The sequence below is a fragment of the Capricornis sumatraensis genome, chromosome 1 (assembly GCF_032405125.1).
Source record: "Capricornis sumatraensis isolate serow.1 chromosome 1, serow.2, whole genome shotgun sequence".
Taxonomy (NCBI): domain Eukaryota; kingdom Metazoa; phylum Chordata; class Mammalia; order Artiodactyla; family Bovidae; genus Capricornis; species Capricornis sumatraensis.
The window spans coordinates 141,795,696-141,821,837 of NC_091069.1; the positions used below are offsets into that span (position 1 = coordinate 141,795,696).

Here is a 26,142-nt window from a genome sequence, read left to right on the forward strand (position 1 = left end):
GTGGGAAGAGCTGATTCACTGGAAAAGACCCTAATGGTGGGAAGACTGAAGGCAAAAGGAGTAGAGGGTGGCAGAAGATGAGATGGTTAGCATAACTGACTCAATGGACAAGAATGTGAGCAAACTCAGGGAGGTAGTGGAGGACAGAGGAACTTAGCATGCTGCAGTCCATAGTGTCACTAAGAGTCGGACATGACTCAGTGACTGAACAGCAACAATACAAAGAGGAAAACTAAGGAACACTATGAAAAGGGTGAGTTTTCTCATCGCAAGGGAAAAATAAGGAAATAATTAAAATTTATAAAAAATTTCAAAGTGTGTTTCCTTAAACCTCTGGAAAGAAAGTCCTAATTTTTCACAAGGATTCTCAGAAAAGAACCTGGGATTGGAGGTGGTGGTGGCTGACTTTAGAATGTAGTTTCTGGGGATATAATCACTGACTTGATTTGTTTTTTAGCCTCTGATGTTTGCGATTTTGGTGAACTTGGAACAAATAACACTATGAATATGAGTAGTCTGGTCAAAAAACCAAGCTCGAGCATTTAACACCATGGCTTTCACAACTAGTGAATTCCAGAGAGGAGCTGAATGTCCTTTGAAGAAAGATTTTCCTTACTGTTATTTTTTCCCCAATTCTGTTGAATATAAATTTTAGAGTAGCCTCTTAAGTTTGATGCTTTAAAATAAGAGAGAGAAAGGAAAGAGGAGGAGGAGGAAGGAAAAGAGGGAAGGAAGGAGGGAAATAACAAAAGACAAATGAAGAGGAACAAAAGGGGGAGGAAAAGAGAAATCCATTCCTTTAAAATTCATTTCCTAATTCTTTTCAAACACCATGATTATATTCCATGAATTGCATTTCAGAAAGTAGTTTGGTTTATACATCATACGTGAGATCTGACAAAAAGAGAGAAGGAAAAATTACTGAAAGATACTAGATCTGAATTGTCAGGCATTACATATCACCCTTAGAGAGTACGGAGACATGGGGGATTTAACCAATGTGCTTAAATCTTTGTAAACATAAGGTACCAGAGATTCCACTTCAAATAAACAGATTACTAGCTTAAGAAATGGGAGAAAAGCTCTGAGACCTCTCTCAGGTAGTCACACCAGTTTCTGCAGGAATGCAGGAACTGTTGCAAAACGGTGAACTGAAAACCATATGGACAAAGATTAACTTCCCATGTAAGAGAAAAAAAATACTTCAAAATGTTTAAAACACCCTCCATTTTCAGTGATTCATTTCAGGCATTTTTCTTCTTTCTACAGAAAGGAGGAAATCGCCAGGCTCACCTGCGTCAAAGCCCACACTTGGCACTAAGTCCACGGTCCCGTGAAAGGCTCCGGCCCACGCTGAGGTAGCGGTGGTGACTGTCGTTGGATCCGTCTTTGTGATGTCACACGGGGGCGCGGCAATCCTGGCCGCACGCACGGAGGGCATCAGCAGGGGCCCGTAAGGTGGATCCAGGGCGGAGCCCGCAGGAGGGTGGTGGTGATGGTGGTGGTGGTGGTGGTGGTGGCGGTGATGCACGTGCGGTGGGTGGTGCCGCATGTACACGTCATGCACGTGCCCGTAGGACGGGCTCACCTGAGATGCCAGCGGGTAGTGCCAGGACTCCGACACTGGAGGTGGAGGGGCGGAGCCAGTCTGATGCAGCCCATGTCCCGGCCAGGGGCTGGGGTCGGCAGCCGTAAAGTTGCCCGGGGGTGCAGTGACCTGGAAGTCAGGATGAACGCCCCCCAGACAGGGTGCGGGTGGGGGCTGGTAAGAGCTGGTCCAAAAGGAAGTCGGGAAACTAGTCCGCTGGCTTGAGAGAGCTGAGCTGTCTGAGAAGACAGAAAAATAACATTATTTACATAAGATTCAGTTCTGGGATAGACTTGCCTCTACTTGTCCAGTATTTTCAAGCAAGCTAATGAGTATGCACTCTTTTTCTCCCCACACAGAGGTGAATGATACCAGTCACAGGTTTCACGCCAAGCCAATGTGCAGGGGCCCAGATGGTGAATGAGTTCCCAGCGTTGGGGCTTAGTTTAGGGGGTCACTGTCTAGGCTGAGGTGGACAAGTCTAGGACTGGAAAACTTCGCTTTCTCCTGTGTGTCTTAATGCCCTTAGACCTGAGCAGAGGTCACGGGTACATACGTCACAGGTTAAGAAAAAAAAGGTTATGCCATAGACATGATTCAGGTAGATTGCAAATGATGTTTACCAACTTCTTTTAAAGGCATATACAGTTTTCATTCAAACTAACCTTTTTAATGCCCAAACAAAGGGAAGTAAGATCATACTTAAGGATACTTGCCAGCACTCACTTTACATCAAGAAGGATGTATTCCCAGTTTAGTTTTTCTATAGAGGTCTGGGACTTTCTGGACTGAAAATAATAATAGTTTATATTTAATATCAGTGACCCAGTAGTACCAGATACAAGGCCAGGAGCTTTTAATGGATTGATCTCACTGGGTCCACACTCCAAACTTATGAGGTAGTTACTGTTATTATCCGCATTTTAGAGATGTAGAAGCTGAGGCAAGTAATGGTTGTCACTCATCACAACTGCGCCACAAGTCAGCAAACTTGTAACTATAACCTGAACACCTAGAATTTGGTGAAAATTCTGTGGAAATCATGAGTGGAGGAGATTCAGGTGGGTTATGGATTGGAGGAGATATTGAGAAGGGGGGAATGATATCAAAGAATAGCACTTGGAGATAAATAAGCAAGAGAGAGAACAACTCCCGGCTTTGCTTCAATTTCTCCACTCAATGTTCATGACATATTTATAGATGTCCTACTACATATGAAACATGGGGTGACTGGGGATGATTGGACAGATGCCATCTTCAGTCACATCTGGCAGGGAACAGAGAAGTAAATAGACACGAGCAATGTAACTTAGATTGTGCTCTCAGGAGGGGAAATACACAGACAGGGCATTGAAACTGGCTTAGAAAGTAACAGCAAAATCAAAAGGGTCAGGAGGGCTAGCCATATGAAGAGTTAGGGAAGAGTGTTTTAGGCTAATGAAAAAGTGTGTGGAGAAAGGCCAGGAGAACACATACTGGCACAAAGCAGCATCTGAGGAATCAAAAAAGGACTCAGTGGGCGGATGCTGGCAAACATACTACGGTCCAAGAAGGACCCACATGGGTATGGCCTTACAGTTCAGTTCAGTTCAGTCCAGTCGCTCAGTCGTGTCCAACTCTTTGTGACCCCATGGACTGCAGCATGCCAGGCCTCCCTGTCCATCACCAACTCCCAGAGTTTACTCAAATTCATGTCCATTGAGTTGGTGATGCCATCCAGCCATCTTATTCTCTGTCTTCCTCTTCTTCTGCTGCCTTCAATCTTTCCCAGCATCAGGATCTTTTCAAATGAGTCAGTTCTTTGCATCAGATGGCCAAAGTATTAGAGCCTCAGCTTCAGCATCAGTCCTTCCAATGAACATTCAGGACTGATTTCCTTTGGGATGGACTCGTTGGATCTCCTTGCAGTCCAAGTGACTCTCAAGAGTCTTCTCAAACAGCACAGTTCAAAAACATCAGTTCTTCAGCACTCAGCTTCCTTTATAGTCCAACTCTCAAATCCATACATGACTCCTGGAAAAATCATAGCTTTGACTAGACGGACCTTTGTTGGCAAAGTAATGTGTCTGCTTTTTAATATGCTATCTAGGTTGGCTTTTCATAGCCTTACAAGCCATGCACTAAATGTGGGTACTACCCTGAGGAGGTGAGCTTAAAAGGAGTTTTGTTTTTACTTTTTAAATTAATTTTTATGGAGTATAATTCCTAGGAAGGGTTATGGTCAGATCTGTGTTTAGAGAGATAGCTACTCCAGCCATGGCCTGTTGCCTCTGGCACAGGTATCTGAGCAAGCCCTGGCCTGGGAGTCTGGAAAGCCCAGGTCTAGAGCTGGTATCTAGCAACCATCCTCTCTTATTGTAGGACCCCAAGTGATCTGTCGGCTTATCTGTGGCTTAGTATCTTCCAATCAAATATAAGGCATTTGAGCTCATTTAATTCCACATATCTTCTGGCCCCATGCGTCTAACCATTCTGTGAAATGTCCTATGGATTATTTCTATCTATAAAGATAAGGTGGTTAGTACATTAGCTATGCATGTACGGTACAACAGTATTTTTATACTGGGTTCCACATAAAAGAACCTTGCTAGATATCTCCATGAAATGAAGGTTATCCCAAGAAATATTGTGAAATAAAAGTTTATATGAAAAAGTTTATGTGAAATAAAAGTTTATGAAGTAAGAACGTGGACATGTCATGTTCTTCATAAACTTCCAGGACAGTTTTTTTGTTTGTTTGTTTGTTTACCTCAGGGAAATCTTAAGTAACTTGACTCAACCCCCATATATGTACTTTGATGAACATAATTAGGATATCACTGGGTTGTTTCAAACATTTTCTTTCTTTACCTTCACTAAAGGCAAAGTCACTACACTGTAAGCTCTTCCTCTCTCTCCCTGTCAGCCTCACGGCAGAGCTATCATCCACCCCATCCACAGATAGACAACTTTTCACTGTCTCAATTCAAGTCTCCCCCTAGCCCCTGCCCAGAATCTCCTTGGATCTCAAACCCCTGAGGAAATGTAAATGATGATCTTATAGAGGCAAAGGATGAAAAGCAAACTATTCTTCAAACCTTCCAGCAGACCTGGCAAAGTTTTACTCAAATGACTTAGTTTTATCGCAATCACAATCTATTAGAAAATAGCACTTAAAGTCAAGCCTACTGGCATTGGGCAAATGTGATCTATTTAAGCACTGTCCTCCTCTGACATATGAAACCTGGCTGCTAATGACAAGAAAGAAAATTGTATAAGGTGTAGGAAGAAAATTCAATTTGCCTTAGATGATGGCAGTGCTAAGTTGCTTTAGTCATTTCCAACTGTTTGCGACCCCATGGACTGCCAGGCTCCTCTATCCATGGGATTCTCCAGGCAAGAATACCCAGAGTGGGTTGCCATGCCCTTCTCCAGGGGATCTTCCTGACCCAGGGATTGAACCCATGTTGCTTGTGTCTCTTGCATTGGCAGGCAGGTTCTCTACTACTAGTGCCACCCAGGAAGCCTATAAATGATGGACATTTGTAGAATATTTCTATCATACTCACAGTGAAAGCTGTCAACATTTAAAGTTTAAAACTCATAAAAGATTTTATAGAGGCTTTTTACATTACGTAGTGTAGCTTTGCCACCACCAACGGGCTCCTTTGCTCTCAGAGATCCAGTCTTTGGTTCCAAACCCTTCATTCTGCTCATAAGTTTTATCTCTTGTGGGACCAGAATCCCATTATAACAGCTGAACTCAACCCACAGGTGTGTGCCAGAGATAGAGTTCTCCTTATTAATATCTCCTGTTAAAATGCCAAAAATACAGAGAGTATATGTCATTTTCCTGGATGCTTTCCTTTTGTTTCTTTCATTCATGTCCATGGACCTAATTTTATTGTACAGATGTTTACACATTTTGGATATGCATGAAGAAATATAAATAATGAAAAAATTCCTTACAAAAATATTATCCTATTTATTACATATTGTATTGTGATTAGTGAACATGTTATCATGGAAAGTAGAAGTCTGTTCTAAAAAACACACCCCATAAAGGCTGAACAAAGCTTTAAAATGTGCCAGGGAAAAATCAAATTAGAAGCAACTTAGTATTTTCCCAGTCAGTGTGTCTCCTGAGATTAACATAAAGTTTGCAGAGATCAATGCAGTGTTTTGAAAAAATAATGTTGCATTCTACAAATAAATGAAAAGATATTGAATAGAAAGTATGTTTATGCACAAGTCTACATTTCAAAATCACTATCTGGTATCTTGATTGTTAAAAAAGAAATTCTTGATACAAAGAAACAGATGATATTCTTTGTTTCATGCCTGGGAATCAGTATGCTTATTTCATATGTATGTAAATTTTTTTCATTACATGACTCTTTGCTTACAAGTATTTAATCACAGCCACATTTTTTGGATGAAAAAGCTTATGAAAAACTGCACACAGTATTTCCATGCAATATTACTTTTCAGCAATTCAGAACTATGTGATATTAACACTCTATGGTGACTTTGGGCTCAATGACAACATTTGGATAACGTTCACACTGAGTCTAACACGTACAAAATGTCTAGATATACTTTGGTTCCGTTTGCATTTGGGATTACAAAATATTACACACAAACATACATACCCTATTTCTAACAACAAAAAGGAAAAAAAAATAAACTGTCTAATACAACCAATCCAGTGCATACCCAGTAATCTCACTGCTGTGATTTTTAACAGAAATATGTCTTAGAGACATAAAAGAGCTTAACATGGTACATCAAGAGGTTCTTTTCAATTTCACAGTAGCTGGGATATGTTTTACATTAACATTCAGTTTTTCTGAAAAAAATCTAAAGAAACATTTTATGTAAGAGAAAATTAAACATATAATTTTAAAAATATTTTATTAATTTTGAAAAAGAAGAAAGTAAATGTATTAGCCCCTCAGTCATGTCCGACTCTTTGTGACCCCATGGACTTGGGGACTGCCAGAATCCTCTCTCCATAGAATTCTCCATGCAAGATTACTGGAGTGAGTAGCCATTCCCTTCTCCAGGGGATCTACACAACCAAGGGATCGAACCCAGGGCTCTCGCATTATAGACAGATTCTTTATTGTCTGAGCCACCAAAAATGAAGACTATAGTAAAATGAAAAATGGGTTCCTAAGAACTTAAAAGTTCAGGAAGCAACAGTTAGAACTGGACATGGAACAACAGACTGATTCCAAATAGGAAAAGGAGTATGTCAAGCCTGTATATTGTCACCCTGCTTATTTAACTTCTATGCAGAGTACATCATGAGAAATGCTGGGCTGGAGGAAGCACAAGCTGGAATCAAGATTGCTGGGAGAAATATCAATAACCTCAAATATGCAGATGACACCACCCTTATGGCAGAAAGTGAAGAGGAGCTAAAAAGCCTCTTGATGAAAGTGAAAGAGGAGAATGAAAAAGTTGGCTTAAAGCTCAACATTCAGAAAACAAAGATGATTGCACCCAGTCCCATCACTTCATGGGAAATAGATGGGGAAACAGTGGAAACAGTGTCAGACTTTATTTTTGGGGGCTCCAAAATCACTGCAGATGGTGATTGCAGTCATGAAATTAAAAGAGGCTTACTCCTTGGAAGAAAAGTTATGAACAACCTAGATAGCATATTAAAAAGCAGAGACATTACTTTGCCAACAAAGGTCCATCTAGTCAAGGCTATGGTTTTTTCCAGTAGTTATGTATGGATGTGAGAGTTGGACTGTGAAGAAAGCTGAGTGTCAAAGAATTGATGCTTTTGAACTGTGTTGTTGGAGAAGACTCTTGAGAATCCCTTGGACTGCAAGGAGATCCAACCAGTCCATTCTAAAGAAGATCAGTCCTGGGTGTTCTTTGGAAGGACTGATGCTGAAGCTGAAACTCCAGTACTTTGGCCACTTCATGCGAAGAGTTGACTGATTGGAAAAGACTCTGATGCTGGGAGGGATTGGGGGCAGGAGGAGAAGGGGACGACAGAGGATGAGATGGCTGGATGGCATCACCGACCCGATGGACATGAGTTTGAGTAAACTTGGGTAGTTGGTGATGGACAGGGAGGCCTGGCGTGCTGCAGTTCATGGGGTAGCAAAGAACTGGACATGACTGAGCGACTGAACTGAACTGAAGATCTTAAAAATTTCCAGAAAACATAGAATTAATACTGACTGAAAACATCCATGCTAAAAGTTCATATTTATCTTTTCAATTAACCTTAGTGAAAAGCAATGTTCCTCCATTCTCAGTCTACAATTTTCTTCCTCTTATTCTACTTTCTATAAAAATAAATTTTGGGGTCAGAGGTGAACTGATACGTGTTCCAGTGTTACCTGTCACTCAGTAATTTATCGTTACCATTATGTACAAAGATTGCGCTCCACATATTTTGTTCTAGAGTTGCTCAAAATAGTCCTTGTGACTCTAAAATGAGAATTTCAGAGGGCGCTATCAGATGTCCATAATCCTTAAAGGCAGGTAACTGAGATAAACCAGGCCTCAAATCATCTCCAAAGTGTTTATTTTAAACTTCCCCACAGTGATCACTTCCAATGGCCTCCTGGAGAGGCCACTCAACTCTCTTCTTCCCTGGGTTAGCTGACCCAAGAGACAGGCCCTCCTTCCCCTTCTTCCTTTTTGCTGTCTAAGTTTAATGCTCATTTTGAGAGATCTTTCTTATGAGAATGTTGCTCCAAGAAGACACTGTGTAGATCAATTATGCAGAATATATTTACTTTGCAACCATAAAAAGAAAAAAAAAAATATCAAGTTTACCGTTCAGCATAGTTTTTAAGTTAGTGATCTATTTGGCTATGTCTTGACTTAACTACTCCCTTTTCCTACACACACAAACACACACATACACACTTTCTGTAATAAAACTTAAGCACTGAAATCAGTGAATAGATACATTTGAAGCTGATGTTTCTATTTGGATGGGATGAGACAATCAGATTCATTAGGTTTTCTTAGCTGAGGAGCCCGATATAATCCATTAGAAGACATACTGGGAGAAGAGGTAGTTCATGTGATGTTGTGCCTAATAAAGGACGAATATTTCCTGTCAGTTTTTTGACAGGAAAAGTCACAAAACATCTAAAGAGGACTTTCCTAAGTCCATCAAGATACAAGCTCAAAGTATGACCACAATTCCATCATTAGCTGACACTCTATCATTTGCCTGAAGATTTACTGTGGAAATATATTCACCAGTCAAACATAATTCAATTTTAAATTCCTTTGAAGCACTGCAGCACTTGTGCAGCACTATAAAAAAAACCTCATGCCATAAATTAAACCCTTTAATTTAATACAGCTGGTCAACAGTTCCTCATAAAGTATTACTGCCATGGCCATCAAAATTGTCAATAGCCTTCAGTATCTAGTATGTTCAAGACACTGTGCTTTTTGTCAGGAATACAAACTTCCAGAAAACAATGTTTCTGAATAAAGATACAAGGTTGGTATTCTGTGTGCCAAATGAGTGAAAACTTACTTAAGAGAGAAAAGTCATTTGACCTTCAGTTAATGCCTTGCATCAAGCCCTATGCTAAATTATTCATATATATCATCAAAAAAATCTTTACAACAACAATAGGAGATGAGTAATAATAAACACATATTATAGTTGAAGCTACTCTCAGAGATACTTTGAGCATCGAGGATAACATTGCCACCAGGCAATAATAAGGTCCAATTCTGAACCCCAAAACAAACGTAATCCAACCAAAGACAGCGTTATGCAAATTGGTGCTGCTTTGGCAGTTAATATTTGAAGCAACTCTCTTCACCAGACATGGGAATCCCCATTACATTTTTCTATAACATTGTTACCAAATCCTTAATTTTATGTTGTGGATTTCCTATGAATCTTATTCAACTTATGTACACTTAACTAAAAACACCAATTCACAACTATGGCAAAGTTTTATTTATAATTGGATAGTAAATAATACATTTGAAATCACAGCTTCATGGAGAAAAGACTTCAACAATCCCTTAATTCAAGTCCCTTATTTTATAAATAACACTGTACCCAAAGATTTATACAACTTATTACTATAAATTCTCTATTAAGGACTTTTTTGTTTTCTTATCCTGGGTACATAGTATGAATTTGGTTCATTTAACTTAATCACTTGATCATTCAATTTATATTTCATATTTTTCACATAGAAATGCATTATCCTGAGTACTGGAGAAATGATGTGAGATAACTAAACAGGACACATATAGTCTTAGCTGAAGAGGGATAAATGAAGATTGAAGAGCATCCTGTGATACTCTGATAAACTAACTTACAAAGCTCTAAAAATTCTGGTCTCTACCTATACCTTTTCCTTTCACTCCACTTACACCAGCATTTTGGCTTCCCATTGAACATTCAAGTTCAGTCCTTCCTCAGGTCCTTTGCACTGGCTGTTCCATCTGTCCAGAAGGCAATGGCACCCCACTCCAGTACTCTTGCCTGGAAAATCCTATGGACGGAGGAGCCTGGTAGGCTGTAGTCCACGGGGTCGCTTAGAGTTGGACAAGACTGAGTGACTTCACTTTCACTTTTCACTTTCATGCATTGGAGAAGGAAATGGCAACCCACTCCAGTGTTCTTGCCTGGAGAATCCCAGGGATGGGGGAGCCTGGTGGCCTGCCGTCTATGGGGTGGCACAGAGTTGGACACGACTGAAGCAACGCGGCAGCAGTAATCTTCCTCTAGATATTTGTGTGATGAGAAGCACTGTTATTTCCTTTGGGTATGTACTGAAATAAAAATCTTAGACCATCTATTGTCACCCTAAATAAAACATGGTAAAACAATACCTTGCTTCTCAATATATTGATACATTTACTATCTCTCTTTTACTAGAAAGCTTCATGAGTGTACAAGCTTAGACTCTCCTGTCCACTGATATATTCCCACTACCTAGAACATAGCAGGACCTTAATAAATATCTGCTGCATAAGTCAATGTCAATGAATGAAACAGGAGGCAGATTTGTAGGCCAAATTCAAGATAATGTGAAGAAACTTCTAATGATACTAAAACACTACCATTATCCACCCTTTCAGTGCTAAAATTTGACATCTTTCTAAAGGTCCTCTCCATTAAGTCACGCAGATTATGGGAAAACAATGAATTGTAGAGTTGTTACATTTACACAACGCTTCACTTAAAACTATTCTGGTTATGATACTTTAGACGATCACTCTTACATCTATGTGTAATTTGGAACTTTCATTCCTATATTCCAAGTTCAGTGGTCACTGGGCTGCATATGTCAGTATGCTAAAAGAATTAAGCACTGCATTTTCCCCTGGAGAAGGGAATGGCGTCCCACTCCAGGATTCTTGCCTGGAGAATTCCATGGACAGAGGAAACTGGCAGACTACAGCCCACGGGGTTGCATAGGGTCGAACACAACTGAGTGACTGACAGTTTCACTCACTATCCCAGGACTGGCTGTCATGATAGGATTTATTATTGATATATCAAACACTTTATCAAAGTCAGCTAGGTCGCTGAACTTTTCCTAATTTCACCCTCCACAGTTTTAAAAGTATTCACAATATGCTATCTAATAGGACATCATTGGTTCTATTAGCATCTTAGAGTTGGAAGGACTACGTTTCTTTGGTAAGTCCATAACTACTAATCAGGTAAGCAGTATGCTTCCCAATTCACCTATGTCGAGGTCTAGGTCACTTGAGTATGGATTCCACCTTCCTCTTTACAGTCTCTGTGTATATTAACATTTCCGTATTTACTAGAAGGAGGGAGAAGAGAAGGGAGGGATGGTGACAGGATAGAATGAGGGGAACAGGAGGAAAGGGAAGGAAAAGCAGGCAGACAGGCAGGCAAGTACAAACCTTTCTACTGATGCTGAGAAGGAAGCAGCCACTCATCACCTCTCACCCGCCCCTAACACAGGTGTCCAGCATTTCCTCATCACAGGATCGCCTGGGGCACTTGTTACAGTAACTCCCAGAGCCTCCTTCTGGACCCTCTGTCTGATTCAAAGGTTTGAGTTAGGAGGCGGCAATCTGTGATTTTCACAGCACTAGACCTATAACTATCAAACCTGAGCCTGCACATGAATCCCTGGGAGGTTAAAACATAGGTTACTCTACCTCTGAGTTTCCGATTCAGTGGGTCTGGGGCTTAGCCCAAGAATTTGCATATCTAACAAGTTCCCTTGCAATGCTCATGTTCCCAGTCCTGGAAACCACACTTTGAGAACAATTTCACTAGATTCTTCTTGGAACCAGGTGAGTTCAGACGAAAAGTTCATAATGCATTTCTCTAAACCGATCATTGGAATGATGGATTGTTTTTTCTCTGATGTTGTATTTATTTCAATTAAGTTGTCACCCGATCATTTTCTGTGAGTCAGAAATAAGATTTGAACACACTTCTGTGACCTCTATGGAGAGGAAAATAAAGGAGAAGAAGCCCGATCTATTGCTTTGCTTTACTGAGGTTAAAAAAAAAAAAAAAAAAGCAGAAATCAGGCAGATACAGTCACTGATATCTGTTTTGTACACTACAAAGTGTTAACATCACAACAGAGTGGGACAGAGTAAGCCATCAAGCAAACAAACACAGAAGGCTTTCAAAGTCTGTATTCCTGGGACAGACTCAGATCTCTGCTATGTTACCACATAGCACCTAGTGGAATGAGCAAGAGCTAATTTTTAAACACTGATCCAGGCACGCCCATTATTTAGAGATCCAAATTGGGCCATCGGGGCTTAAGGAATGGTGCTTCACAGCTCAGTCCTGCCACTATAAACTCAGGCCGGTTGCATCACTACTTTCCATGAGGAATTTAAGGGGTGTGACTGCATCCTTTCCAACCCTGCATTCCACATGTGACAAAACTGATCCAGCTGTTTGTCTGAAAGAAATTCCTTGCTGTCCTTAAAAATTAAAAAGCGAGTGGATATCCGTCCTCCAGGGGCAGGTCTCCAGCTGGAACCTGGTACAGACGGTTGCGAAACACAGCCAGTGGCCTGGAGAGCATCTGCTCTGGAATTCTTACCTCGCCATAAGGGGGTTAGCCCCATCTTGCTTTTTGAAATGGCAGATTCTTGATGAAGGGTGCTGGCTTGGCCCAAAGCTCTTGAGAAGTGTTCATCCACTACTGACCCAATGTCTCCCTGGAAATAAGTGAAAAGGACACAGCGAGAGTTAAGGTACTCCATCTCGGCAGGCTGGTCTTTCTCCTCCTCCTCCTCATCCTCCTCCTCCTCCTCCTCCTCCTCTTGTTTGCTGGGAAGGGTGACTTCCAGAGAGTCCTGCATCTTGCTGTATACCGCTAACTTCTTCTGGGATGGAATAAACAAAACACAGTATCAAAGACAGTTTGTTAAAAAAAAAAAAAAAAGCATTAACTAGTTAACTGTTCACTTAAAAAAAAAAAAGACTCTAAATATTAACATATGTTCACAAACTGATTCTTCTTCATTTGCTTTACTCCTTCTCCCCAACCCCCTTCCCCAAAGCGGCTTTCTGCTTCCCACCCTGAAAAAAGACTGTTATTTCAGATTTGGTGGGGGAAAAAATGTCCTTCATCCCATGGCATATTCTCAGACTGTGAAAGGCAGTTGTGTTTTTCTTTTCTTAACCTAGGTATACCAAAAGGAGAAGGAATTTTTAAAAAAGAAAGTGACATATCCCTTCCACTTTTGTTCTCATTTTCTATTTTAAAGATTTAATGTACAGCAACATTATAGTTCAGCATGGGGAGGAATAGAGAAGGAGGCCTCACTGCCTGGGGGAGGGGTAGAGAAGAAAAGAGCTTTTCATAAATGAAATACACTAAAATAAAAACAGGAATGTAGCATCTTATAAAAGGATTGGGCAGATGTGCTGAACTCATTTCTCAAAAATCAAACTAAAATGACAAAATAAGCCTGTGTGAAGATCCATTTTGCATGGAACATATTTTTTAGATGTTCCACTTACCACCATTATCATAAAAGGAGGGAAAAAAGGTATTAAGATGACTTACTGAAAATAATACAAGTACTAGCAATGGCTACTATGGATTTCAAATCAAAGTGAAAAACACCTGATAATTTAAAAATATTTTCAAAATACATAATCATAGCTATATAAGTAGTTTATATTATGACTGACACATATTTATTACCCCATTCAATCTTTACAATCCTATAACAAACATTGTTATTATTACTTTTCATATTTTAAAGATGAAGAAACTGAGGCACAGAGAAGTGAAGTAACTTGCAAAAGGTCACAGGATGTACAAGTGGTGGGCCCAGAATGAATATGAAAAATATACAGATAGATGTACACATGTGTGTACATGTGTGTCAGAGGAGGGCAGAGAAGGATACGTAGTGTGGAAAAAAATCACCAAAATGTTATGCTTTGTATTCTTTTTCTGGGTGATAGGCTTGTAGTTGTTATTTTCTTATTCCTGCTCTCCAGTATTTCCAAATATTTCCCATCAAGCACATATCACTTTTACAATCAACAATTTTACTATAAATTATATATAAAAAGATAATGCTAAAAATGTTAAAATTCATTATTTTAGCGACAAAAGAAACATCCTATCATCTGTATACCTACAAAACCTGACCATTTGTTATACCATTGTTCTTATTCCAGAGAAAAATTCATACTGGAAAGTGAATGTGAGTAGATAAGAAGTGAATCATTCCAGAAAATCAGTAAGCATAGATTGTCAAATGTTATCAAAACACTTAAGCCAGATTCTTAATGTTTCTAATGGTAACTACTAGCTTCAAAATCCATAGCCACAAACTATAAACGCATCATTCAAAAAACTTAACCCTTTTCCCCAGCAATGAATACGTTGTTCTCATGTGAGGTAGGCTCTGAAATGTTCAGGCACATTACAAGCAGTTGGTTATTATTTAGGGCTATTATATATACGTGTGTGTGTGTGTGTGTGTGTGTGTGTGTCTGTGTACCTACATATGCATACATACATACATATATATTCCTTTTTATTTAAAATTTGTTTCAGTAAGGTTATCGATTCATGATGAATAGAAAATTCATTCCCTGTGAGTGAACATGCCTTGCTGATTAATAAGTAATTGGTAATGACTGAGTGGTTACAAAATTCTTACAATCTGTTTTGCACAGATTTGAACATGTTTATGTTTAACTTCAATAATAAAAACACCATAGTAACATAGGTTATATATACAATGAGAGTATTGAACTAACTGACCTCTAAAGTTACTCCTGACTATAAATTCCATTATGAAGTTAAACGAATAGTATAATTTCTTGATGGCACTGTTTCTCTATTCACATGTGCATTTACCGAAGTTATAAGGTTTTAAGCAAATGCACACACTCTGCCAAATTCTCAGGCATGTTAGAAAGAAGCACTGTTTTTATATGGGGAAAAAATTAAAACTACTACAGAGTGGCTTCACTGCCACAAGTGTTCAGTATTATCTACTAAATCGATTTCTTCTTCTGCGTTAACATGCAGCACAGAATCAGTTTGTGAGAGTCAGGCTTTGCATCTACTTGTTTCATTTGTTTAACATTTATTCTTTAAATGAAAGAGCCCTGGCTATGATAATTATCCAAAGAAAGGCAATTGTTTATTTTCTCCCAATTAGCAATCGATCCTTAAATAAAATAAGTTACATGTGAAAGACTTGAGAAGTGCAAATCAAATACAAACTTCGCTTCCGTTTGTATGCAAATACAGCATAGTATTATGGTCAATAATGATGAGAATAAAATATCTTCATTTTTACATTGCTGGCAGTTGAATTTAAACCACACATTTTCAGTCTATTAAAGATTACACAATTTTCCAACTGCTATAGAATTTCATGTTATTCTTTGGGGCTCAATTGTTAAGTGATTGGATACAAATAAACTAATCTAAAATTTACACAGTTTTCACTAGCAATGGGAAAAGATAGGCAAAATCTTCCATTGTATCAAAATACCTTTTATCTGTCAATTCTCTGTGAATGGATGCATTGATTCTCTATAATCTTTATATTTCCTATATATAATACACATCTATATATATACATATGGTTTTATACAAATATATATTGAAATATTCCTTTCAAATATACACGATACTACGTGAATATCTATATTATATGCCTTTATTTAAATACACTTGGGGGAGGATTATAAAATAATTTTTTTTTTCTCTTTCCTAGCTTTGTGGGACAGATCTTCTACTAATTAAATGAATTTGCTGGAGACGATCCAACAAATAAAATAGAAAAGGAGCCTATGGTCTATCGACCAATGGACGAGACATAAAGCATATTTACTGTCACTTCTTTCACTTTTTTTTGAGATAAAGTTGCATCAATTTTCACAAATATTTTAGTGAACCAATTAAATATTTACATTTACAACACAAGCACATTTATGACCTCACCATCAACATCACTGGTTTAAACAAGAATTCTAAAGTATCTGATTAGCCAGATAGCTTCCTAAAAGGCCCACACTGAACTTACACACATTTCTTGAACATTAAGTGTGAGCATGAGGAAAATGGGAACACAAAATTAAAACAGCAATTGATTCACATGCTGACATTCACACCTTTCTAATCTTCCTCCCCATTGATTCTTAAGCCCTGACTACCTTCTGTTATCTGTTCTTCTGTGACTGTAAATTAGTCCTTTGCCTTCCCCCCCAAAAAAAAAAACTAAGTATGTTACTTATGTACGCTGTTGCCATATTCTATATTTACTTGGTGTATGTTCCTTGGAATGAAACTTCCCTAGCATGATCTTTGTTCTTGAAAAGAATATACAAAATTCAAAACGTTAAAAATAAATCTCAAATCATCAGAACCTAGATAGATTTCCTGAATCAAGGCTGAAAGGCAATGTGGTTCATATTTTTCTTAAAATGCACTATCACTCCCTAAAAATAGCCCAGTCTGTCAGAAATATTCATGCTTTTCTTACTAGACACTTAAGAATTGTTAACAAAAATAAGTCATCAGAAGGAATGTCAAAGACTGCAAGTTGGCTTATTGAATGTACCCCTCACTGCAGAATAATAGCAAGTTTTCTTCAGGTAAAATAACCCTCAGTTCGAGGAAACAATGACTGAGCTAACAGCCACAAAGTTAAACTTCACTCTGAGAGGCTTGAAAGCAGCAGGGTGAAGGAAGTCTGGCTAGGCAGTGCAAACCACGCTAAACCACCTCACAGACTGCCATCAGGCACAGCAGAAACAAACTCGCACAGGAATGTGCCGGGGAAAGGATTTGTCTGACAAGAGAAAGACTTCCATGTCACGAGCCAAATACCACTAACTCCCCAAGGCTTAAGCCTACAAAATGCCAAATGATTACTGTGCATATGTGGAAACTTTTTCCTAAGGAAACAAAAATATTTTAATGAATCACTGAATATTTGGAAATAACTTTAAAAAAAAAAATTCTACTGACTATCTTTTCTAAGGCAATGGTTCTTTCATCCTGACAGATAAGGTTAGGGCCTATAAGAAAGGACCACTAGCCTCTAGTCAATGTTTCAAAACTATAAATCCCATAAAGCAGTGCATTGATCTTTGATCATATTTTTCTGAATTTACTTGAGGAACAGATTTTAAAATCTATCTCAGAGAGACTTGAAGTTTTGGCCCTTAGTCTATTTGAAGGAGGGGGAATAGGTGGAGGGAGGTCCGGGTGAGGATCAGGATAAGGAAGATAGTTCACAGAACTTTGATGTATTTTGTTTCACTAACTCTCACCGGTGCAGAAATATTCAGTCTAAACAATTATTCTCAATTTATATACACAAAAGCTGATTTATTTGGCCAGCATCTAACTAGTAAATGGCAGGCATGGGATTAGAACTTATTTCTATCTGACTAGAAAGCATCTGCTAAGAAAACAGATTAAAGAAAATGAGCCTCTATATAATATTTAATTGAATAAGCAAACAGAAGCCCACAGGTAGCATGGTATCATATGCTAAGAAAAGTCAAAAGTTATTTATAACATTTAAAAATTAGGAATGCAAACATATCACAATATGGTTATTAAATAAAACATTGTTTTTCAAAATATGTGTATACCTAGAGGAACCTGCCCTTCTATATCTAGAAATGTGTTGTCCCCTTAGCAAGTCAGAAACAAAATAAAGTTTTTCTGAAAATACTATTTTGGAAATATGAGCAGAATCAATTTACAAGATACATTCATACCTCAAGAGTTGTTTGTTAGCTTTGCGTGTTTGTTTTTATTTTTCTTAACAGTAGAAGAAGCAAACCAAAAATAACACTAGCTCTTTATGAGCACACTTGCTGCTCAATGATTCTGGTCATTATCAAAAAATCAAACCCACCCCTTAAAGGATGAACATTTTCCAGTTTTGAAGATGTTCAAAAAAATGTGCCACAGGCTGAGAGAGAATTTCAAAATTTGCATTCCCAAAATGTTTTAAGCAATGATCACATCATGAGGGTATGTGTTCTCTCTCAAACAGACTTCTTTGAATGAAACAACATTTCTGACGTATAAATTTCTGGTATGTTTGTATAATCCTATTACTAGATTTAGGGTATGATTTCACTTTTAAAAATTTATCTATTATTCATGGAATTGTCAGTTAACTCCTACTTTGTGTCAGTCATTGTGCAAAGACTTGGAGCCACAAAAATGATAGTCACAGCATTTGAGAGAGGGCTGTAAGGAAAATGATAAAGAGAACTTGAGGGTTTATTTACCTGGCTAATTGTCTAATTTCTCCAAGTAGCTAATATTCAAAAATTTTTATATGAGAAAATAAGTAACACTGGGTAAATTACTAATTGCTTTTCTTGCTTCTAAGGATGCCCAGATGGGAAGGGAACACAGTAGAAAGAAGAACTGGAATGGTTTAGGAGATTTGACCAAAACTAGTCCACAAATCTGGGTAAAGAACTGAAACCTCTGGCCCTGAACTTCCTCTTCTGAAAATGAGGAATTTTGACTTGATTATCTCAGAGGTCTTATACAATTCTGTATCCTAATAAGCAACATGCTGGAGCTCTAGACAAATTCACACTTAATTTTGTCTCTTACGTTGGCTGCCTCTTCTGATTTTTCAGGACACTGGCCAAAAAAACCTACAGATCAGTGAAGATTAATTATTTTGCAGACATAGGTCATCTAGCTCAATTCCTAGGTATTAGTTTGGGTAATTCCTTTAGCTATCTTCACAGGAACGAGAAAGGAGGCATCCTTCGAATCCTCTCACCCTATCCACTAAGGACAAGTGTTTTGGCACACTAAAATAATACAGTTTTAAGAGAAAAGGACACGTGTTCACTTCAGGCCTTTCTTCCTTTCCTTTCTTTTCTTTTTTTTTTTTTTTTTTTTCTTCTTTACTAAAGTAGGAGACAAGTGAAAAATAGTTGTTACCCTAGTTTGGATCATACTTGTAAATTACGGGCATAAATCTGATATCTGCTGAAATATCTATAAACATGGCATTTATGACTTACTTCTAGCAGCAAATGTTTGTATCTAATGGTTCAAGGCATTCTTAGGGTCTTCCTAAATGAAAAGCTAAAGTAGAAAACCAGCTGCTAAAAGAGGTGTTTTTTCAAAGATTCAGTGCAAAGTTTTGACCAAAATCATTTCCTTCACTGGTCTCTGCCAGAGTCAGGAAACTTAAGTATTAGAGAGCTTTGTTTCTTGAATGAAAATGTCTTTCCTAGAGATAATACCATAAATTTTTATATATTACTAGATTTATCAGTTTTGAGATTTCTTTTTAAAGCGAGCTGGAAATAGGGCCTATGAGAATGAGATTCAAGTGTCCAGATTTTAGAACAGCAGTCACTTAACTTCTCAAATTCGCTTTAGAATCTGACTTCAGCATTCCAAGCATAATATTTTTCGTTTTGTTTTTGTTTTTTAATTTATTTAGTTTTAATTGAAGGATAATGGCTTTACAATATTTTGTTGGTTTCTGCCATACATCAATGTGAATCACCCCATAGGTATACATTTGTCCCCTCCCCCTAGAACCTCCCTGCCACCTCCCACCCCATCACAGAGCCTGGGTCTGAGTTCCCTGAGTCGTACAGCAGATTCCCACTGGCTATTTTACATATGGTAGTGTACATGTTTCCATGGTACTATCTCCATTCACTCCACCCTCTCCTTCCCCACTCTCTGTGACCACACGTCTGTTCTCTATGTCTGCATCTCCAGTGTTGCCCTGCAAACAGGTTCATCAGTACCATCTTTCTAGATTCCGTATATATGCTTTAATATACAATATTTGATTTTCTCTTTCTGACTTCACTCTGTATAATAGCCAAGCATAACATTTTTAGTTTTACTGAAAATCCCCTTTGCACAGAAAGATAAAAGATAGAAATGTACATATTGCCGAATTGGGTCAGCACAACATCTCTTCTGTAGTTGCGAAAAGAGGTACCATGAGGGATTATTCTAACTCCTGATCACCCTCATTTCCTTTATCATCTCCTGGTCCTCTCCAACTCTGTGAGATGTGAGCCTCTACCAAGCACTAGGTAAAGAAGGACTTCCATGCATTGAGAGAAAATATCCTTAACTTAAATTTCCACAGAATGCTTCCTTGTCCTGGCATTTGGTTTTCTGCTGAATGAAGCCTTACTGCCTGTGATTTTATGGATTTCCAGCCTGCCCGTACTATCGGTATTGTAATCTCCATTTTGGTTGATTGCCAGAGACAACAGTTCAGTTTAGTTAGTTTAAAGTTTAATTTTCCTTCTGGCTTTGAATTTTCTGGCTGGAAAGTTATTGGGAGCATAAAGCTCTGAGGCACTTGAAACTTCTCAGTGTCTACAGTCAAGTGTTATATTTTGTGTTATATGGAATCAGAGAGGCTGTTCTTTCTCAAAGAAGTCCTATATGAACTCTTACAAATCCACTTAAGTCCTTGCTTACAGTTGCAAGAAAATTAGATCCTCCCACTTAAATAAGTGGCCTGTGTATTGAAACTATTTAGAATGTAATTGTATGCTTTCCTCTTAATGAATCTAAACTTATGTTGGAATAGCAATAATATATAAGGCACTTAAAGCTGACTGTTAATACCACTTCCTGAATATTATTTTCAAATAAATACATGTTCATTTGCTAACTGATATTCTGCTTCATCAACAAAGGATGCAACATGGCTAGCAAAAGTCATTAGCATAATACAAATGCTTGCAAAAATACTTTGGAATGCCTAAACTAAAAACGTACACTACCAAGGACTTGGAAAGAATTTCAAGCCCCAAGGCCAAAGAATCTACTGCATATTAATCTTCTTTATCAAAAAGTTGATTTGGAGCACTAAAGACAAAAATAAGCCTATTGCACAATAGCAAAAAAAAAAAAAAAAACTTAGGGGACCACATGGTATGGTGGAAAGATGCTATACTAGGGAGCAGGGGATCCAGTGGTCCTAATTTTGTCACCCATTAGCTTTGAAATCTTTAGTCAGGCCTTTCAGCCCTATAAACATGCATTTCTCCATCTGGAAAAGGAGGGGTGGAAGTGCGTGTTTTCCAGGGTTTTTTTCCCTAACAAACAGAATCTCGGAGAGATTTTTATGACCTAACCAAAGTGGCAGAGGCCAGAGAAAGAGCTTGAAAAATCCCTTATAAACTTATAACTGGAGTTCTGCATCCCAGGACTTTTAATTCTCTTAAGTGGAAGCATGCATGTATAGTCACCCAGCTGTCACCCTGGAAGAGGGGAGATTAAATATACTAATATATGAAGCCCAAAGTGTGACTGTTAAAAACTCTTATGCACAATCTCCTCTGTTTTCACTGCCTCGTCTATGAGCTACCCAGTTTTGAAAGCTCTAAGTATCTCCCTAATGTTAACATTATGAAAGTATGGGGGGAGGGGGAGGGAGATTTTAGACAACCGCAGATTGCCCGCATTTAAGATGAGGAATCCACAGAGTATGAAGGGAATTTATGATTTCACATTATTTCCCTCAATTTTTCCTGACACATATCTAAAATTTTTTTTTTTTCATTTTTCCTACTGTCGCTACTAGGATACAAGTACATTCCTTTCTGTCCATGTTCTGCAGTGTCATCATGCCTTTGGAGCATGTGATAAGAGACTGGGTCAAGAGCTCTCCTGAGGGGATAGTAGGGGCTGCTGCTTTCAAGCTCGGAAGAAATGGTGGGCACGGGGACCAGACAGCTTAGCAGCCCTCAACAAATCCTGGCTCTAGAAACCACACTGTACTATGTATGCACAGCCATGCAGTTTCCAGGAAGTAACGTCAAGGACTATAAAATTGACTCTACAGGTATATTTACATAAAGTGCTAATCTATTACCCACCAACAATGTATAGTATGTTCAAATAAAAAAATAAAACTTAAAATTTCAAACATAACACTGCGCTTTCAGGGGAAAAGCTGAGAGTACATGTGCCTAGAGTATGAAGTTCTACTATTTCAAAAAGAATTTTCTGCTATATAATCATACATTAAAAGGAAAATATACTTAAGTTTAAAATCCAGTGTAATAAACCATTATAACATAATAATTTACAAAGACTTCAGAGCTATATGGCTTTGAGGAAAAAAAATCAATTCAAAGATACAATAATTGAATATACAGAAGTGACAGAAAAACTTTAATGCTATCTTTCCTAACATTTTCTAAGTGGCGATTAAACTTTGTCACTCTATCATCACTTTTTCTGCTTCTTGTCCTCAACAAATCAATTTTTAAAGTGTAGTAGGGCTTGTAGCTCTTATTTTTGTCTCTCAGGCAAGACGCTACTAGGGGTCACTTCCCATGTACAGAGAAAACAATCTTCATGGATAATGATGATAAAAACTTATGGAATGCAAAAACAACCAAAATATGTATTCTCAGATGACTACGTTGAGGACGTCAATATTAGTCCCACTTCACCCATACACACACCACATAGTCTAAAAATGTTGTCAGCCTGATAACAATTTCCTGATTTAATCTTTCTTCCAACAGAAAATATAGGTCATCAAAATAAACTCCTGACAGTAAAAGAACAGTGGTTACACTACTGTCTTTTATTTTGCTAGCCAGTTATAGTCAAATAGTTTCTTTACTCCACAAAACAAAATCTCAAACAAGCCAGTGTAGTAAAAGCAACATGAAAATTTCAAGCACACTTCTCAACAAAGTTCTTAAGCTCAACTCAGCCTAACACCTACTTAAACAATATCTACAGAAGCCCAAAGGGTAGCAGAAATTACTATTTACTAATATGTGATACTCATCAAGGTAGACAATTTAAGTGAAAAACAAAGCTCAATTTTTTATTTGTTCATGGTCTTAGCGAAAGAATGCAATTTGGGAACTGAGTTCCGGGGCTACTGCAAAAGTTAGATAAGGCATTGAAGTCATTTTTTATTAAAAACTATATTTCATGATTAGTTATTTACAATTTTTCTGGTACCAAACTTTATTTTCTAGCTCAAAAACTTATTCCAATTCTAACCCTCACCTAATATTCATATTTTAATGCAACTATTTCCACAACACTAGAAAATAAAATCTTACTCAAAAGTAGTCTGCTAAAGTTATTTTTGACGGGGAAAAATACCTTAATGAATGCTTAATAAAGTTTAAGTTTATTGCTCATCTATGTTCCAATTGATAACTGAAGGCCTCCACAGTGTCTGAGATGGAAGAAAGGAAAGAAGAAGAGGGTGGTTTATCTGGAACAGAGTGTTCTTAAAACAGATATCCAATGTCTCTTTGCATCACTTGCCTGACTTGGATTTAAATGGTTTTCTCTATTACTTATATCTTTTATATTAAAGCCAAAGAATCAAAACAAAAAGCCTAACCAAAATGTTTCAACCTATTACCCTTGACCACAAATTACAGTTTTCCCATTCCCCTCCCTAAAAGTAATCTTGCTTTTAAATGCTGAAGCTGATGAATATTAAAAAAAAAAAGCCACCAAGTGAGGCTCCTTCCTCTTTTGCCCTAGTTGTCCTGGTTAAGCTCATACTATTTAGCATACGAATCTAGAGTATGTACCCTTCCAGAATCAGCTGAATTTCAGTCCCTAAATTATAAACAGAAGTTATCATTTCTTTCCAAAGAGTAGCACAATAAATCTAGTAAAGAGACAGAAGTAGAGGAAATATTTTAAATGACCAGATTAATTAAAGAGCCAAACCCCGAAGACCACAATAAAGCACAGGGTTTTTAAGAAACTAAAAAAAAAAAAAAAAAATCAATAAACACTGTGGATGTTATTATTAGAAACGCACCTGGATCCCTGATAAGTATCTCCACCTCAGAGTACATAAATCACATTTTTTTAAGTCTCACCAAATCAACCCACCCTAACTCCCAGAGTCTGAGGACCCTATTTTGGTACACCCTAGCCACGTGCTCACTTATGTGCTTTATGTAGGCTGACTAACCCTTGACACTCTGTGGTATCCAGAAAGGAACATCCAGGGATACCGAGTGCTAAATTCCTCAGAACCCTATTCTCCCTTCTAAAGGAATACTATCATCTCTCTAGTTCCTGAACCCTTCTTATCTAACAGCATTCAGTCACTCTGGGCATGGTGGAGATACAGCATTCAGTGATTCAAGGTTACTTCTTGGCTAGGAAAGGAGAGGGTTCTGTCCAATAGACTGAACCATAGCACCTCTGTGCTTTGATGAAATTAAAAATAGATGAGGGATTTGGGGATCAATACTTGCCCCCTAAGTCACAGTATGGAAGAAGACAGACTTTACAAAGACCTTCTAATATAATTTGACGAATATCACACTAGACCCATGTTCCACCAGAAAAGTCCCAGAAGAGACAATCCGTGAGCTCACTCTCCGGATAGCCTCCCCCGTGTCAGTGACACATTTCATCCTCTTAATCAAGAAAACCTACACTCCACCTTTTCGAAGGAAACAAAATACTTGGTTTAAAGGAAGTTTACTCACATATTCTTAAAACAGGCGCCCTTGGCGAGCTTCAAAGAACTGAGCCCTAAGAGCTAGGGTGGCTATCACCACAGCTCACTGAAGCCCCCAGCCAGGTAACGTCTCACTTGGAATCCCCACCCGTCGTCCACCTGGCTGTTCGTCCTTCCCGAAACTCTGCTCTGCTCTTCTCTTCCGATGGCTTTCTGTTCAAGGGCGCTCCCGCAACTCTCAGAGCATCCTCCGCGCCACCCACCCCAGAGGGACGTCGTCGCGGGAGCCCCAGACCGATACTCTCCGTGCCCCTCGCCCCCGCCCCCGGCAGGCTGCCCGGTCGGTGACTCACCTGCTGGCCAGGTTGGGGCGCCGGGTGGTAACAGGCTGTGGGGCAGGTTGCAGCTGCCACGGGGTTGGGCAGATACTGGGGCGCTCCATACGGCTGGGGGTGATACATCACCTCCGCACAACTCATGGCAGCCGGGGCAGCGGCGGCCCCGGGGCTGCGGCCGCGGCTCTACGCGCTGGAGCGACGGGCGCCGCCGCCGCCTCTGTCGCAGCTCCAGCTGCAGCTACTGCGGCCAAGGCGGATCCTCGGCGGCCGCGGGCTCCGCGCGTCGCGCGGGCTCGGGAGGAGTTGGCAGTTAGCGGGGGCCCATGCGCGGGCACCCTCATCTTCAGCCCCTCTGGGTGTCCCCTGGCCTGCGCTTATATAGCGACTCGGGGACGCAGTGGCCCGCCGCGCGGCGGGGACATGACAGTGCGGGGTTCTGGCGCCCACGGCCGCGCCAGCCGCTGCGGAGCGCCGGCCCGGGTTGGGCAGACCTGGGGAGCCGGGCTCTGGTTTGCATATACACAATGCACGCCCGGGGCTCGTCCTATCACCGACGCTCCCGGCTGGGCGAGGACCAGGAGGCGGGGGCACTGGGAGGGGGCTGGCCTGGGAGGAGAGGGAGCGCTCTCCTCTCCGGGTCTGACGCGGAGCTCGGCGAAGTTCCTCCAACTCGGCCGGTGGCGGGCCGGTCGCCCAGCAGGGGGACCCCGGGGAGGACCGGCCGCGGATTGGAGCGAAGTTGGAAGCCCTCTCCGCCTCCCGGCAATGGGGTGATGGTGGGAGGGAATGGTATGCGAGAGGCTTCACGCCCTTAAAAAGCTCCGCGGATTCCCAGCCCATCTCCTGTCACCTGGCCGCCGGGGGTGAGGGCTTCCCAGCACCGAGATTTTACAGGGAACACCAACGTAGAGGCCGAGGCTAAATGAAGGCCAAGTGTACTAAGAGGTAAAACAAAGCAGGCGCAAAATGAAGTGGGATTAGCTCCTACATTAAATATAACCATAAGTGCTAACTTCCTTGCAAGAGCGCACATGCCAAGAATGCAGCCCGGTTCTCTACAATCTCCGCTTTAAGTTTACACCTTCATGGTATGACCTCCTGTGGGATGTCAAGCTCTTCTGGCCTTTTCAGCCTGGTTTCCATAAAATAACAAACAGTGGCACGCGATTAAAGCTACATCCAGCTGTTGTTTAAAGATCTGTTTGCAAGTGTTTTACAATCTTCTCCAATATAATTGTATTTCAATATAATCAAGTAAAGTAGTAAAGAATTATACTTACT

General features: G+C 39.5%; 1 protein-coding gene across 1 annotated transcript in view; it reads right to left on the reverse strand.

The window, feature by feature from the left end:
* The window catches only part of VGLL3 (vestigial like family member 3), a 41,563-nt gene extending 16,561 nt beyond the window's left edge, over positions 1–25,002 (reverse strand). The window contains exons 1-3 of the mRNA XM_068968132.1: positions 24,877–25,002; positions 12,637–12,922; positions 1,294–1,827 (exon numbers count right to left, since the gene is read on the reverse strand). Coding sequence (XP_068824233.1) covers positions 1,294–1,827; positions 12,637–12,922; positions 24,877–25,002 — 946 coding nt within the window. The remainder of the gene's footprint in view (positions 1–1,293; positions 1,828–12,636; positions 12,923–24,876) is intronic.
* Between the last annotated feature and the right edge of the window lie 1,140 nt (positions 25,003–26,142).